The 17318-nt window shown below is 38.6% G+C and overlaps 1 protein-coding gene across 2 annotated transcripts; it reads left to right on the top strand.

Annotated features, from left to right (window-relative positions):
- Nucleotides 1-50: 50 nt before the first annotated feature.
- Nucleotides 51-17237, top strand: LOC108119988 (protein FAM107B). 2 transcript variants are annotated; one of them, XM_017233461.3, is made up of 3 exons: nt 51-731; nt 16021-16222; nt 16286-17237. In XM_017233461.3, the coding sequence occupies exons 2-3, from the start codon at nt 16071-16073 to the stop codon at nt 16566-16568; spliced, it is 435 nt and encodes a 144-aa protein (XP_017088950.2). In that variant the 5' UTR covers nt 51-731; nt 16021-16070; the 3' UTR covers nt 16569-17237. The 2 variants fall into 2 exon arrangements, with proteins under 2 accessions (XP_017088950.2, XP_017088949.2); XM_017233460.3 differs by lacking the exon at nt 51-731 and adding an exon at nt 12340-12507.
- The last annotated feature ends 81 nt before the right edge of the window (nt 17238-17318 follow it).

Genomic DNA, 17318 nt, shown 5'->3' with positions numbered 1-17318 from the left:
TTTATGTTTTGATAAAAACAACTCGATGAATAAACTAAGTTTTTATTTAATTGCATAAAAACGATCGATAAAACGCATTCACATACTCGTCTTAAAACTCAGCCTTAGCCGTGCAACTTTATTCCGGAATCCGGAGATAAATAACAATCGCCTGGTCCGTTGGTAATTGCAACAGCCACAAATCAGGCAGTAAAATCGGATTTGCAATCTTGGGAAAGAAGAAACGGACGCCACAGCTTCCTCAGATTGTTTTGTTGTTGCGAGTGTTCGTGTGTGTGTTGTTGTTGTGTTTTGTGTGTGGTTTTGTGCGGCAACAAAGTCAAAGTCGTCGAAGCTGCTGCGAAACGTGAAATGCAAATTGAGGCAATAGCGAAATAAAAAAAAAAACATAACCGAAACAGAGACAATAACAAGCAACGCAACACAACAAAACGGTTTCGCGTGTGTTGAAAAATTGCATTGCAAACTAGCAGATAACAACAATAATAACAACGAAAACAAAAATTGCGCGCCAAAAGCGAAAGAAACAAAAGGATTATATATAAACAAACCCAAAAGCAGAAGCAGCTGAGCGAGAGAGACGGCGAAAAATCAAAACATCTCGGCGAGAGGCTGAAATTCCAGTTTAACTGCCATCACACCATCACCACCCCCCATCTCACCCACCTCTAGTGAAACTCACCGCGCGCCTCCCCCCGAGAAGGACGACGGGGCACTTGAAGCATTTCGTGGTGAGTTCGACAGCCTTTAGATTTAGGTACCCAGATTGGCTTTTTTTTTTGGTTTGTCCTTCGTCTGGGTTGTTCAATGTCCTCCTCCAGCAAACATTTGGCAAAAGTGCAAAAGTCAAGGCTCCCATTCAATGGCACTTTTTTGATTTGCGCCTTTTTGACCTTTGCCCGCAAGTGTGGAAAAAATTCGAGAGACTGCACACACACCGAGGACTTAGGAGTCCTTGATGTCTGCAAAGGGCACAGTGGTTGTTGCAGCTCTCGGAATTAAGCAATTCCATATATTATTCTTTATAAGTAAAATTATTAGTAGGAAAACAATAGGGTAACTCAATGCTGATTAATGCACTGTGACGAAATTGTGAAAAAATAATGTCGATTCTCGAATGTAGTCAGGTAGAAAAAGGGACAGATTCCGATACGGCCAACCCCGAACAAGATTACGTGCCTCCTTGGCATTGGATTACCTTGAGAATCGAGGTTCGAGAGACCGGGAACCAAAAAAACCGATCGTGTGTGGCGAATACCGCCGGAATGCGATTTGAGCATTTGATGCAGAACCTGGTTTCAGAACCGGCTTTGATGACGTGATCCCTAAACCGGATTTCTCTTCAGATGGATCCTTTTTTTCTCTAATAATTTAGGGATTTAATGGGGATGTAAACCGGATGAGAGTATTGAATATTTCTCAGCCTATTAATAAGATGTCTTTCTCCCATCTCTCATTACTAATAGCCTTTGTATTTCATAATCTTCAATGAACCTGCCTGTCATAAATTCTCAGCTTAATTACCACAGTCGCCCTATTTCTCGCACATTATCCCATTATCTGCATTACACCACCATTGTGTCATCGATGACAAGAACCCACTCTGACCGACCGACCGTCTGGGAACGAAAAGAAAGAACTGATAAGGCAGCCAAGCCCCAAATACCAATAAAGTGGCATCATAATCGAGGACAATAATGATTAGAGAGAGAGAGAGAGAGGAGGCAGTGCAACGATCGAGTGCTGATTTAGGTCCCACTGTGACACGACCTCGCGGCGACGTCTGCGTCTGCGTCTGCGTCTGCCCCGGTAATCAAACGTCTAGACAGCGTTCCGTCCGTCGTTGCAGCTTCTTTGGAGGCATCAGCCAGTAACCCGTACAGCCGTCGTTAACTCTTAGCTGCACCCAAAGCCACCCCCTGCCAACTGTTCAGAAAAAGGGCTCATACAGTGGACACTCTGTAAATGATAATCCAAAGGAATTTGAAATACAAAAATATACATTAATATTTAATAAAAATGCTAAAATTTGTATTACTTTTATTTTTTTTATATTTTTAATTTTTTAAATCCTTTCTATCGAGTCTCCACTGTATATTTATATGCACAAACAAACAGTAGACACCAAAACACACTCGTACATAATCCCGTTTTATTGCACAGCATTTAAGCCAGCTACCAGAAAGAGAAAACGAATAAATAAAGAGACATACAGACTGAGACAGGGGTCCTTTTGCTCCTCCTGGGGATCGGGGGCGCGCCGAGACATGTTTAACAGCAAACACACTCCACTTCATGAGTCTCGCGCTCAATCATTATGAAAATAGCGCTCGTAAATTACAAAACCATGGTTTTATTTGTCAAAATTTGAAACTTATTTGAACAGGCGCTAAGCAAACTGCAGAAGGCCGAAATCGAATCGGGTTTTGTTTTTGTATTTCTTGTTCTTTTTGGGGTTTGTTTTGTTTTTGGTTCCTTATTTTTATTTTTTTTTTTTTTGTTTCGCCCCCTGTTTGGTGTGTGTGCGTGATTAGCATGTCCATGCCCATTGGCTCTCTTTCACTCTTACACTCACTCTCTCTCTGTATAAAAAGGGAGGCCTGAGCTCCCAGCCCTTTTTTCGGGCCAACTCTGTCTCTCTCTTTTGCTCTTCTAATATTGTGAATAGGCCCTCACATGTTTCATATTTCACTTGATTTTATCAATGAATTTCTAATTACTGGTTATTTTTTCTCTTTTTGCGGGTTATTAGTCCTCATCCTCATCACATGGTTGCCCATTTGGGTTGGGTTAATGATTGATAAAGTGTCACTGATGAGCTCAGACTCGGGCCAAAAAAAAAACCTCGCTATTAATCTTGGCTTGATTGATGAACCAGCCAAAAGCTTTTGACATATTAAAAATTTTAATGACCCTGCCTTGCATTCTCCAAAAAAAAATCTCTCCGACAGCTGCTTAATATTTAAAATTTGCACAGATGGTTTTATGGTATTATAAGCGCCCAACAAGGCACTACCCCGATATCATCATACTAAGCTGCACAATAAAATTTAATTATTTCATTGCCACACACGCAATCTCTGCAGAAACTTTAGAGCTTTTTATCGCAATTGTGGCAGCCAGCTAATTGTTTTGTCTTTTTAGATTTGCGCATTACATTTGCTTTGCTTTAATTACGATTAGTTTTTATAAATCTTTGTAAAAGGCAATTGAAAAAACACAAATTCCATTTCTGGGGTTTACTTCCCATTTGGATTAGATTTGCGAATAAAAAAAGAATAGGCAGCAAGGTCAAACAAGCGAGCAATCAAAGTGAAATATACAAAAAGAATGAGGGGACAATGGGGTTCTAACCGATATGGTAATGCTCTATATCATAAAAGATATAAAGGATAAATTTTAAAACAATATTACAAAAGATCCAGTACATTATTAACCTCAAGAAGTGAACATTATATCCTTATAATGACTAAACCCTTTTAGTTCCCTTAGAATATGTAATATGTTTTATTATTATGAGCTCTATCTGTCATAATATATCTTCGGTATAGATAGATAGAAGCTATACTAATAATACCAAAAATTTAGTAACTTATGAGCCTTTGAAGTAAAAATTCTAAGGATTTAGTTCCTTAGTAGAATCTGTTCTACTTTATAAGTTCTATTTTTTAAACTACATCTATAGTATAAAATAGATATATAGATAGATAGAATATTACCAAATATTATATACATTATAAACCTGAATAATGAGGCAATGTTCTATGAAGTAGCTCTTAAGTTTAAAGTAAAAAAGTTTAAAGTAAACAATATAAGGATTTAGTTCCTTAAATATCATATTATTCTATTTTTATGAGGTCGATCTTTCATTTCTTTTCTAATTATAGATAGAATCTATAGTAATATTTCTCAAAAGTCAAGTTCATTATAAACTCCATAAATTAACAATATAAATCAGACATTCTCAGGACATACATATTTCCTTTTAAAATCTTATCTTTTATTTTTGTGAAATGAGCTAAGAAATCTTAAACACAGAGATAACCCATTAATAGAAGTCTTAAGCTCTTATAGAAGTCTTATTACCTCTTTGTTTTCTTATCACTATCTTATCATACTGACACAGATTAAGGTTAACAATCTCTTCTTACTGCAATTTTTACTCTCTCAACCTTATGGATTAGCTAAGAGATCCATAATATAGAGTAAAATGCGAACAGGCGCTGTGTGAATGAATGAAAAGTGTGTTTTTTTTTTGGACTATTTGATATGGAGGGGGCAATAATCGTATGCTTGGGAGAGGGTGCAAATAAGGAGGGGCGTCGGCCATGTGCTTGATACGTAATCATGGCACTTTTTGTTGCTTTTGTAGTGTAGCTGTTGCCCTGCCCCACCACAAATAGCCATTTGTGTACGTTTCGTTTTGGGTTGCCACGGAGAGGCTCCTTATATGGTCATGTTTTATGCGGAGATTTTGAAATGTGCGTAATTCGCTTGTGGAGCTTGATAAGCTGGCTCCTCGAAAAATACCCAACTCCTGCCGAAGATTGCCAAAGAAAGAAAAAAGATCGAGATACAAAGATACGTAGATACGCAGATACTACGTGTGGGATCAGGTTTTATACACAGATTTTGAACTACAGGTGTAAATCAGTAAGTGGAAAGTTTAAAAAAATAGAAAAAGGGGAGAAAAATTTGTCAAATATTATTTTAAAATTTAAATTCTTCAGTTTCCTGCTTTTTGTGATAAGAAATTATTCAGAAATATTCTGGAAATATTTCTAAGAAATTTATCGTTTCATAGTTTTCTATTTGTGAGTTTCTAAGAAAAATATTTATGAACATTTTTAGTTCAATTTTTTCAACGAAGCTATAAAAATATTTTGTTTTATTTTATTTCTTTGAAATATATAGTTAGTATATAAGTAGTTCAATTTTTAGTGTCCAAAATGTAATTTCTTTCTTAATGAGATTTCCTTAGAAAAATATTTATGTACATTTTTAGTTTTATTTTAAAAAGAAGCTATAAAAATAATGATTTTTATTTTATTTCTTTGAAATAGTATAGTATGTATATAGTTAGTATAGTATATAGTTCAATTTGTAGTGTCCAAACTGTATGACCAAAAGCGGATGAGCAACTGAAGCGGTTTTAGTCACTGATTGCAATTACGATTCCGGCTTATGCAATTCATCATTATGGCCACAATTTGCCCAAGCGACCAACTGCAATTGAATCGCGTTTGGAAATGAATGCCCCCCCTACTACATCGAGTGGAAGCAACCCGAGTTAGTCTCTCAAAAAAAAAAAAAGTGAAAACTTGTTTTCCTTTCTGTGATTATTGTTAGTTTGTTGTTTTTGGTGTGTGTAGATGTGTAGATTTGTATTGTTTTATTGTGTTATGTCTCTTGCATTTGACTTTGACTTTTCAACCGAGGCGGTGGTACGACGTCGTCACTTGAATTGTCGGCTTTTCCTTCATTTTGGATATTTTTTTTTACCGCCTTTGTTGCGGTCTCGTCATCGGTCACAGTAACCGTCTATATCCGAGTTACAGTGTAACGAATTGCTTGGAATATTAAAAAAAAAATCGTTGCTACACGAAGTGGCCATCTTCAAGGTCGATCTATGGTTACCCTTTGATGATTTTCGGGGCTAACTAAGTTTAAACCTTGAAGGGTTATCATGGTCATTAAGGTAGAAATGGCTTAAATTTCATAGGCTTCTATTAGGCTTTAAAAATGCATCTTCCCTATAATCCCCACTCGATATTAAACATTTTTCAATTACATAAATAATTGCATTTTCCCACTGCCATAATTGACAGTTTACTGCAATTCATCTCACTTCTCCAAAGGCGATAATTGCATTAACAGCTGTGTGTGTAATGTCCATGCCCCACTGTTCGGAAGCCACCACCCATCAGTTTCTCTTTCGCTTGACAACCCCTCACGCACTACCCCACCACCCCCCAAAACACATATACCACCTCCAATGGGCATACAAAGTGCAATGACGTGAGAGACGCCAGCCAAAGGGAGCATAGGACAACATCCCCCACGCTTAAGAGGGGGGTAGGAGTGACCCCTGCCGTTACAAAGAGAGCCAAAGAAACAAAAAAAAAAAAAGAGAGAAAGACATTATAGAACGAAGGAGCTCTGTTCGATTTTCAACTTCATGCTGCACATTTTGATGGTTTCCTGTGAACAATTCGGATATTTCCAAGCGTGCGACTTGTTGCATGCCACACACCAGAAAGAGAGCTGGGTCTTGTTGTAAGCTTAGAAGAGAGTCACTACAGAGCAATAAATGAACCCCATTACAATGGCATGTCTTTAAATGACGTCATCCATAAAAAGTATCTTAAATGGTAATAACTTTACAATTATCTTAGAGATGTTACATTTGTTTCACTTTCAAATATAGCCATAAAACTTTATTGGTATATATCTCATTTTTGATTAATATTGTTTATGCAAATTATTTTTACTTTCGTTTGATTGGTTCCATTTGGCTTCGTTCGTTTCTCGGACTTGGATTTTGTTCCGTTTCCGGCACTGATTGATTTGTTGTTGTTGCTTCGGTTGGATGTCGTCTTAATGGAGCTATCATATAATAAAAAAAAATTTTCAATTTACGTTTGCTTTTATGAGTCTGCTTTTATTCAAATAATTTCGCCAAGTCATAGAAGATAAGCATAAGCAAGTGTGTGAAAAAAAAGAGTGAAAGGTTTAAGTGATTTTGTAGCTCTTTTAATTGTTTTTCAGCTTTTTGGCTAAAAGCCGGTTGCAATCTTTGCTTTATTTGTTAAGTGCTGCAATTTCTTCAACGTCTAGTGGCTTACATAAATTTTTGTAGTTTTTTTTTGCTTTACGTTTTTTGAAATGATTATTACTGTCTGCAAACACCTCCCTCTCTTACACTTTTGATTGGCTAATTTAGGGCTTGTTGTTGTGGTTGTTGTGGCTTTAACTGGTTGGGGATTTCGGCTTGCCAAGGCCACTTTATTGTAATGCTCATTTACGCGCATTATGATTTAAAATGATTTCTTGTCAAGTCGCCGCCTTGAATATTAACTAATCACTTTTATGATCCATTTGGTTGGAAAACCAGACAAATCTTTACTATTTAATGACCCAAAAATTATGTCATAAAGACAGCTATTTCGTAGAATCTATAAAATATATATAAAAATTCGATGAATGCTGAGCATGAGCTGGTCGATGATCTAAATAAAGAAGCTTATTCAGCTATTTGGAAATTGTGAAATAAAATCAAGAAAATTGTATTTTTTATTCAAGAGAGAAGACTCTAAACTACTCAGCAAACATTTTCCCTATAGGCCTCATAAACTAGACCCCTTTACGATCCCCATATAGCTTCAATAAAATACACAAAATTACCTTACAACATACCTTCAATAAACCCATAAAATCTAATTATATTTAATGATACAAACATATAATCTTGTTAGGCAATTTCCACTTGACTTAAAGTCTAATTTTTGCCCAAAAAAGCACTATTCTGAATGATACCCATTTAGCTTTATCAAAAAGTAACATATTTCCATAAAGCTCTGTGTCTGGTACGCAACTAGACCCTCAAAAAAACAAAAACAAATAATGAAGAGCAATCATAAAAATGTTTATTAAATTTATTTCTTTTGGTTAGTGTTGTTGTTGGGCCGGGCTATTATGGTTTTGGATGATAAGCGTTTTGCACCCGCATGGCTCTGGCCATGGCTCTGGCTGGCGTTGAGAATTTTAGCTTGATTAGCCTCGCTGTGGGATTTCGATTACGAAATATATTCTTTTAATGGATTCACTCACCCCAGTTCTCGGGGTGTAGTACCCCGCATATTTTGAGGTTCTATGAAGAGATCTTGATAGATATTAAGATAGAGATCTTCTTAGTATAGTATATATCTTCTATAGAATCTATACTATTGGTGGTTATAATATTATTTGTAATTTTGGTAGCTTTTTAGAATTTCTTAAGTAAACTTTGAAAGTACGGCTTGTTTTTTGAAGTTCTCTAAGGGAGTTTCTATATTAATTTCTTCCAAAATCCTTATCCCTAAGTATCCTTAGTCCATACCACATATTTCCTTTTTTCCCTATAATTTTGGTAGGTTTCTAGACCTTCGTAACTAAACTTTCCTAGTTGGTCTTATTTTTTGAAATTTTCTCAAAGAGTTTCTATAGAAGTTTCTTCCAATATGGCTATTACTAGGTATATCTTAGTTCATACCATATATTCCCTATATTCATTCTTGGTTCGAACTATAAATGCTTCCCGACTCTCTAGGCAAATATAAAAATTTTCTGTTTATTGTTCAAAAATTGTTGTTTGGGGAATGGGGGTCGACCGATTTGTTTTTTTTTTTTCTAGTTTTTTTTTGTTATTGTTTATGCGGAATGCTGACTGTGGAATGCCACATGTATGTATATATATACATATATGTGGGGTGCCAAGCTGTTCTGTTTATAATTCCTATTACTGTTCAGATTTAGAAATGCATTTTCTGCCTGGGTTCCCATTTCCAGGAATCCATTCTTACAGTTGTGGCTAATGTAGGCATTTTTTTTTTGGCCAAATGGGGTTCCCAGGAAAGGTCAGTTCTTGGGGCAGGTTTGTAGTGGAGCTTCCTCATGCTATACCCACATAATCCCCTTGGATTCCTGGTAAACGTTTAGTACAAAGTTCCCTCCCTCCCCGCACCCGACACTTGAGGCTTTCCCATTGCGCAATGCCAAGTTTTTGGTTGGTTTTGTGGACTTTGGACGGACTTTGTCCGGTTTTTGTATTGGCCACTTGTCAAGCCGCTTAGCCAAAAACAAAAAAAAATCCGCCAGCAACAAACCGCCAGCGAAAAGGCAAGAAATTAAACTGAAAATTGTTATTAAAAGAGCGTACAAGACGACAAACGATGTCGACGCGGAAAATTAGTGGCTGCGACTGACTGAATGAATGAATGACTGACTGAATGAGTGACTGAAGCGGACACTTTTGAGTGGGGAAGGTCGGGGGGAGTTCAGTGAAAGCCGGTAAGCCACTTGGCTGGCAGGTGGGGCAGTCACTGACTTACATTGCCGAACGCTTTTGGCCAGAGTGTTTCCTGTGGTTGCATCTCCCGCTGGGTGATTGACCAGAAAAACCATCAACCCGGTGGGGGGGGGAGTGGCAGATTATCTAATTTAATGACTCACCTGTTCAGGCTGCTAATAAGAGGAGGCGTGAGGCGCAAAACAGCCGACTAAACGGCTGGCCAATAAATTCTGACACGCTATTAAAAATAGGAGAAAAAAGAGGTAATTCAAAAAACAGAGAGATGTTGGTAAGAAAAAGTGAGGGAGGTGGCTGGCCTTGCGTGTGTTTGGTTACCCCTCTTGGCCAGGTCAGGCAAACAAAAGTCAATGTGACAAACACAAATAAATAGTAAAAATAAAAATAAAATTTCTATGACTAACACGCGCCTACAACAACGACTATGGGTGGTGGTGGTTGGTGGCTTTTGGGCTGGTTGGAAGGAGACAATTGGCAATTAGGTTCCATGACATAAGTGCGACTCTAGGTGGCCAGATCGGAAAATGGAAGACTAATAGAAATGGGTAAACATGAGGTGTTGGATGAGTAAATATTGTGGTGCAGTGGGAGTGCACTTTAGGGCTTTGAACTGGCCAGGAATATGACTCTGGAATACCAGGAACTATGACTCTGAAAAAGTTATGTCTGTCCCTAGAAGAACTTGTTGGTAGATTACTATTTATTATCTAATCTACGATCTTATCTTGATCCATACTTATAGAAAACTATAACCTATAGAAAACATTTGTATTTAAATTTCCAACACAACTAGATCTCTGCTCCAAATTAGCTTTTAGTCACGAAACCACCTAGATTTCTGGAACCCTAGACTATTCTAGCTTTATTTATTGAACTAATATGACCTTTAAAACTAGTTTAGTTAGTCAATAGTTATATATTACTAAAACCTCTTCCAAAATCATAAATTCTTCGATATACTTTCCTTAAAAATAATCATTTAAAGCCTAAGAAACCCCCACTTCAGAACCCTATCCCTTCAAGACCTAACCCTTAACCCCTGACTACATGGCCAGCTGATTTTAAGCCAGAAAATTAACCCATAGCCACTTTAATCTCCACAAAAGCCCCCACGGCCACCTGGAGCCATGAAAGACACCTGGAGACGAGCCCCCCTCGAGATATTATATTTCCGAAAGCTTTTATCGTCTTACTGTTTGTGGGTGTTTGTCCATTGTGGGGGTGGCACTGGGTGGCAATGGGTGGCGATTAGGGGGGGTGTTTGTTTCAAACCTGCCTGCAATTGTTGTTGTGCGGCGAGACAGGACGACAGCTCTATATTTCTGCTATCCTGTTGAAAAATCAGGGAAATCTATTTATTGATGTTTTTCGCAACAAAAGCCAAAGAGCGAGCGAACGAGAGGACGCGACAGTGTCCTGAGGGTCGAGGCTGCACAGTGACGTCAGTGGGCGAGGGAGATGGCTGCCAGCGTGGGAGAGAGATGGCAAAATAAAGCTTATTGGACAAACGTGAAGCTTTGTAAGCTGTCGGGGATAGCCTGCTGCCTGCCACCCCTTGGGTGCCCCATTCTGACACTATTTCTCTCTCATTCTGACCCCCTTACTGGGTATCTCTCTTTCTGTCAGCGCCGTCTCATCCTGTCGCTGACGTCATAGCTCCTGTTTGTCGACTCCTGTTGCTCCTGTTGAGTATCCTGCTGTTGGCACTTGCTGCTCGCCGGTTGATTTGAGGCGGAGTATTTGAGTTAGAGTTGCTCAATGGCGGGATCCCGGGTTCCGCCCCTTTATGCCACCATTCCCCAGACCCTAGTCCAGGCCCCGCCCATCCGCCCAACCGCCCCTGGAAGGCCTGGAGAATGTGGAGTGACAGCAACTTCCCCTGCTGTTGCTCCGTTTTTTTTTTTTTTTTTGGGGAGCTCTGGGATGGCCAAGAAGTTGGGGCATGTCTTAGACTTGCGTCTTATTAGCGGGAGACGGAAAATGCCGGAAAAGTGTGGTGGTGCCTGGCGTCTGCTCCGTTTTGTTTGTGTTGTGTGTGGAGCGGCCATTTTCTCCATGGAGCCAATTAGCACCAGGCGACCAGGAACAATGAGCCGAATGCCGGGCGCCTCGCCTGTGGCGCCCGATGGCTGTCGATTTTCCACATTCTTCCCCAGGAGGAGGCCGCTGTCCCCCCATTGTGAAGGGAGCTTAGCTAGGGGCGGACGAGCTTCCGGAAAAGCTTTACCTGGGAGGATGCTGGCTGCTGCATCTCCTCCTTGTTTGGGGTTTCTAGGGGAAATGTGGGCACTGGTGGTCTGCACACACGCGCGTGTCCTTTGTGCAGATGCAGAGGAGCTTCGGCTTGGGTCAAGGCTACTGGACCCCCCACCACCCACATGGCGCAAATGTCACGCGCCACATGCAACATCCTTGTGGCAGCTGACTGGCATTGTTCTTTTTTTCAAATGAAGGGTAGTGGCTTATAGTTGATAGGTTTTTTAAAGAAATTTTATTAAATATTTAAGAAATAATATAATATTTAAGAAAGGCTATACTAGGGCCTCTGGTCTAAGCTGAAATTCTATATAAAATATTATAATATGAGAGCCAGTCTATAGAGTATTAAAATCTTCGAGACCACTTTCCTCAAGAACCCCCATGTATGTCCATGATTTGGAAGAAAAGGAGGCTCTCTGACGAACAAAGAGCTTTTACTTTTCACTTTCCGAAGGATTTAATCCGTTTTAGCTTAGTTAGTAGCACCCGCCGGCTATATTCTCTGTTCTATTCCATTCTATTTCTATTCGTGGCTCTGAAATGCATATCTGGGTCAGCTGTTAGTTGGTTGTTTGGTGGCTTGCATAAGCCAGTCAGCCAGTCCGGCGGCTAGAAAGAAAATAAAATAAGAAAACTGGGCCCAAAAGCCAACCCCACCAACCCAAACCCATAGCCAACCCGATTTTCCAACCCTGCCGTGTTTGGTTAGCTGCTGCAAATGAGGAAGCCTAAAATAGCGAACCAAACGCGTTACGTGTGTTGGCGTTGCAGCACAAACTTGCAGCAGGCAGCAGGCAGCAATAGCAGCCAGCAGTTGCAGCAGCAATCGATTATAGAGGTCCGGTTACCAGCATTTTCCTTCTCGGCTCGCAGTTTTTAGCCGTTTGTCGTGTTGATAAGAACGCATTGGTTCGACGAAAGCGAAAGTCTGTGTTATTAAAATGTAAACCCAATGAAAGTGACAACAAAAGCCACCAAATAGCTCTATTAGTTACCACCAACCAACAGACACCTCAAAACAAAAATTGTAATTTAAGCAACAGTTGCTTTTATTGTTTAATAAAAATATTAAAAAATTTAAAGAAATAGATTAAAAATTCAAAAAGAAGAACCCCGAAAAATGCAGCGACCCTCTTCGAATATTTCTAGCAACATTATGAACCGCATGTCCATATTTGAAAGTGAGTGAAAAACTGCGTGAATAATTCATACGTATTTGTTCATTTATTCATCACTCTATTCAAACCATTCTTGAGGCCCAAACAAAACATCTAGTGTCTTCTTCGGGTCGGTGAAATCGTGGAGGCCATAAAGCCTTTTAGCTCTTATTGTTTCGCTTTTCCACGGCGATGGTGTAAAATGATTAAGTACACTACTATACTACTATACTACTCGTTGGTAAAAGTGTAGAAAATTCGGTCAAGACATGCCATCACATATGGCTGATAAGGTTGAAAGACTCTGAAAAGGTTTTGGTTTATAGAGGGGAATGGAGGGGCTTAAGTTATGCAAAGGAATGTGTTTTGGAGAAACTTGAGATTTATTAAAGAAAGATAGGTAATGTAGATGCACAATATTAAATTATGTCAGTAATGGAAAAATAATTGAAAAATAAGCCACACTATTTACAATTATACTTTATAGCTTTTAAACCAAAAAATAAAAAGATTGGCCCTGCCACTTGAAATAAATATCAGAGGCACTTAAGCCTCCACCCTGGCACTTAACTGAGCTGTCATGGCTTGTTGGGCCCTTAACCCGGTTAACCCTCATAGAAAAACTTTCGTTTGGCTGAGACCACAAACCCCAGAAACCCAACCACTTGATAATAATTCAGAGCCCTGTGCCATATCATAACTTCTAAACACAATGCACTCCCAATGTTGTCTTGATTTATGTGCCCGAGACTGGGTCGCCTTCGGTCATTCGGTGAAAACAAATTGCATATAATTACCCCCCAGTGAAGTCTTTTTTAGACTCCCCAGACGTCCCTTATAGAGACCCCGCCATTTATTTCATTTACGTTAATTTCACACCCAAACCAGACACACATATGTGCAGCTCATTAACCCACATGGTGGCGAGTGGGGCTAAAAAAATGTCTAGCAGCTGGATGGGAGGGAGTTGGGGTCGAACCAGTCGATTGCGCAAGTGGAAACTTGTTGGCTATACCCTCTAGCAACTGAGGTATTCTGTAAGGAATGTGCGTGCCACTTGCCACACCAACAATTTTCCTAAATAAACAACACATTTTCGAAGGCATAACAAACATAATCAGAGATTGCATAAGGCTTTCAAGTGGATTTAAATTGGGCAATGTTTCTAGATCAGGCAAGACTCTGGCAACAAGTATCATAGGGTATTCTATGCCCTTTATAGATCCATTAGGTCAGACTAGACCCCACCAGACATCCATAAAAATGCAAATCACAAGTTCCATGTCGGCGAATGCCAATTTCCATTTGAAATCCAAGTAAAAATCAATCAAAACGGATTTGCATGCCATTTCCGATTGTGCCACATATGGATGGTGCATGGTATACCCCCCCTATACTTACCTAATGCATATTCGTTGATAAAACCAATTTCATAATACTGGCCAAAGGGCCTGACAATGTTAAAGGTCGAACCGACTTCATGGCCATTAGAGTCGGCAAACAAGAGACTTAATAAATCTTTGGAATGTTTGTTTGGCTGCTTTTCCAGCGAATCAGCCATAATTTGTTTGAATTGTTCGAAATGAGTCTGATGAAATTGATTGATTGATCGCCGGCCGCGAACTCTGAGCCGAGCGGAGTTGCCAATTAAGGTTGGTAAACCCTTTTTTTTTCACAGAAATACCCAAAGTGTGTGAACTAGTATTTTTAATTTAGGTATTTTTTTTTGGGTGTATGCAGTTCTGATTGCACTCTTTATGGCTTACAATTTGCCTTTAATTTTTCTTTTATTCTTGACTTTTACTGGCCCACTTGGGCTATGCTTATTTATTCGCGGAATTTCGTTGGAGCCGACCCACTCGAGTCTTTAAATCGATGGCCCACTTTGCCAAGGGGTTTGGCTTTCGAGCATTTTTCTTTAAAAAATTCATCAAACTGGCAATTATATTTATTTTATTTATTTTTCATATTTTATAGGCTAAAAAAAGCTGTCTTGCCTTCTAGCCATTTTCAGTCATGTCATTGCCCTTTCAGCGCTGTTTCTTTATCCCTTATCATCGCCTATTAATCTAGTTTAGGTTTTGGGCTTCGAGCTTCGGGCTTCGGGCTTCGGGCCACAGCCACTAACTAGTCCGCCACAATGTGGGTTAATATGATGGGTGAACAAAAGAAGTTTGTTGGTGACGGTTCAGTAAAAACAAATTTAAAAAAAAAAACTAACCAGAACAAGAAAATAAAAAATAAAAGAACTTTACCGCTGTTCTTTGGGCTCTCATCTTTTTTTTTTTTTACGGTTTACAGCTCTTGTTGGCTGCTATCTGTTTTTTATTCTTTTTTTTTTTTTTGTAATAACAAATTGACAATGACATGAATGAGAAGAAATATTTAACCTTAATAAATGGCGAAGACAACGAAGCTTTAGACGTCTTTTGTTTGGTTTTCTTGGGGGGCTCCTATGGTGGCTCTTGTGTCTGCATTGTTGGGTGGTTAAGGCCCGAACTGATTTGTGTGGGGAAGGCCAAGTGCCAATTAAACTTTGCCACTGGGAAACCAAGGGGACACTGACCAGAGATGCACTGAAGAAAAATGTCAAGGATTTTAAGAAAAATATTCAATGCCATTTAAGCTTTGTTTTGGTTACAAATATTTTTATAAATTAAAGATTTTATTAAAGATATTATTTTAATTTTTAATTAAACCTTTTTTTCTCTCTGTACCTCTTAAGCAGAGCATCTTTAAGGGGTTATATACAGTTGTGATATATGAAAAAATCGATTTTTTTTTTATTGCATATTCTTTAAGTATATTTTATTGGGAATACTCTCACAAAAATTCATAACGATCGGAGCATTAGAACTGAAGCTGTAGCTATTTAAAGCGCACTATCTGCATATAAAACTTGAACAACCTTGAAACTTTAAACGCGATTATCTCAGAATCTTTTTTTTGGGAAATTACCTTTGCGGTGGACACGATTACTAAAAAACTACTAATCCGATCAACACCAAATTTTGACCACTTATTAATTATGATATTAGCTAGTCCGTGAACGAGGGATTTTCAATTTTTTTGAAAACTCCTTTTTTAAAGCACAAAAAACGAAAATCTTAAACGTTGAAAAAGTACATTTTTTGTTAAAAACGTCGCCATTTTTTTTTTAATCAAAATTTTTAAAAATCCCTCGTTCACGGACTAGACAATACAATGTACTAACTAAACTTTTTTGAATTTTGGATTTCGGATGAACCGTTTTCGAGAAATCTTGTCCACCGCAAGACACCATCGAAAAAAGACGATCCGGGGATTCGGCTATAACAGTTTTGTTATGTAATATTTTTTTATGAAAAAATTTAATTAAGTACCCAGAAACATGCACTAAACAACGTCGGTAAAACATTTTTCATAAATATTTTCTATGGTGTCAAAAAAAAATCGATAAAAATCCATATTTTTGCGCGGTACAACTGTATATAACCCCTTAAGAATGCAAATCCGTTCACTTATCTTTGAACTCTCGCCATTCTGTTTCGATTTCAGATACGGCATTCAGGCACAGTCTGACCGAGGCTGAGAACGCGGCCGGAACGATGATGTCCATGACCAACTCCCCGCCGGCCACGCCCACCGGCGTACAAACGGACTCCGATGGCCTCATACTCCCAAAGAAGCTAATAAATCCCTGCATGGAGAGCACCGATCGCAAGGAGCTGCATCGAGAGCTCAAGTTTAATGCCAGAATGTAAGTAGATTTTAAATTAAATTTGTTAATAAGTTAAATATTAATTTAAACTTAAATTTTTAGTGGTAAAAGCGTGCTAAACCAGAAATCGGAGCTGCAACGTGCCTACGACAAGCAAAAGGAGCGCCATATGGCCGCCGAACATCATTCGCCGGAGGCGGAAACCATCGGAGGGATACCAGGACTGAAGGGTGAACTGGGCCGGGTGATCATGGAGCGGGCACAGAAGCACGAGGCGGCGGCCCAGAAACAGGATCAGGAGGAGGCCGAGGAGCGGCAGTACGTGAATCCCGAATATCTGAATGTTCGGGCCAAGCTGCGAACGGCGCATGCTGCCAACAATTAGAGATGACCTCCTCCCCAACCGGAGGTGTGGGCCTCCTAATCCTCATCCTCAGCCTCGGCTTGTTTAATGTTTAATGTTTAATTTTTAAATAACAATCGTAACCAAATTGTGTGAGGAAAGAATTATGTTTAATACGTTGACTTGATAGCAGTTTTCATTTTGATATTATGCAAAACTAGTTGTTTGTAATTAACTTTTATGCCTAGACCTAAGTCATTTACACTTTTAGTTTGTTAGTTTTAATATTGTGAGCTATTTTCTTTGTCCTTTGTGTGTATAAACCATGTGTATAAAATTTGTTTTCTATTCTCCATTTCTTCCAAAAAAAAAAATCACAATTATGAAATGAGAAAATTATAAACACTTTGGGCCAACCGAGTGTCAATAATGTATTTAGTGTAGTTATGTGTATCTATATCAATTAATTTAGTGAGAACGATGATAATGCTGTATGTAAACAGGGGTATAAGATAGAAAGTAAGACAGAGATACAGACCGAACATGGGAGAATGATATTGGATCTACATATATAGAAACAAAAACTATTTTATGTCAAGCTAAGAAATTTAAAACAGATTACAGAACTATATACAACATATATCTATATACAAATTTTAGTTTCTGGAATTAATAAAACCTTTTAATGTAGGAAAAAGTTATCAAAGCCAATGATTATTTGTGTTTTCTTTTTATTCGGTTTATAGATTTAGAAGTGGTACATATATTTTTGGGATTGAGGATGACTACTAC

Source organism: Drosophila bipectinata, chromosome 2L, assembly GCF_030179905.1.
Source record: "Drosophila bipectinata strain 14024-0381.07 chromosome 2L, DbipHiC1v2, whole genome shotgun sequence".
NCBI lineage: Eukaryota > Metazoa > Arthropoda > Insecta > Diptera > Drosophilidae > Drosophila > Drosophila bipectinata.
The sequence above is the reverse complement of the archived record's forward strand: the minus strand, read 5'-3'. Positions and strand labels throughout refer to the sequence as shown.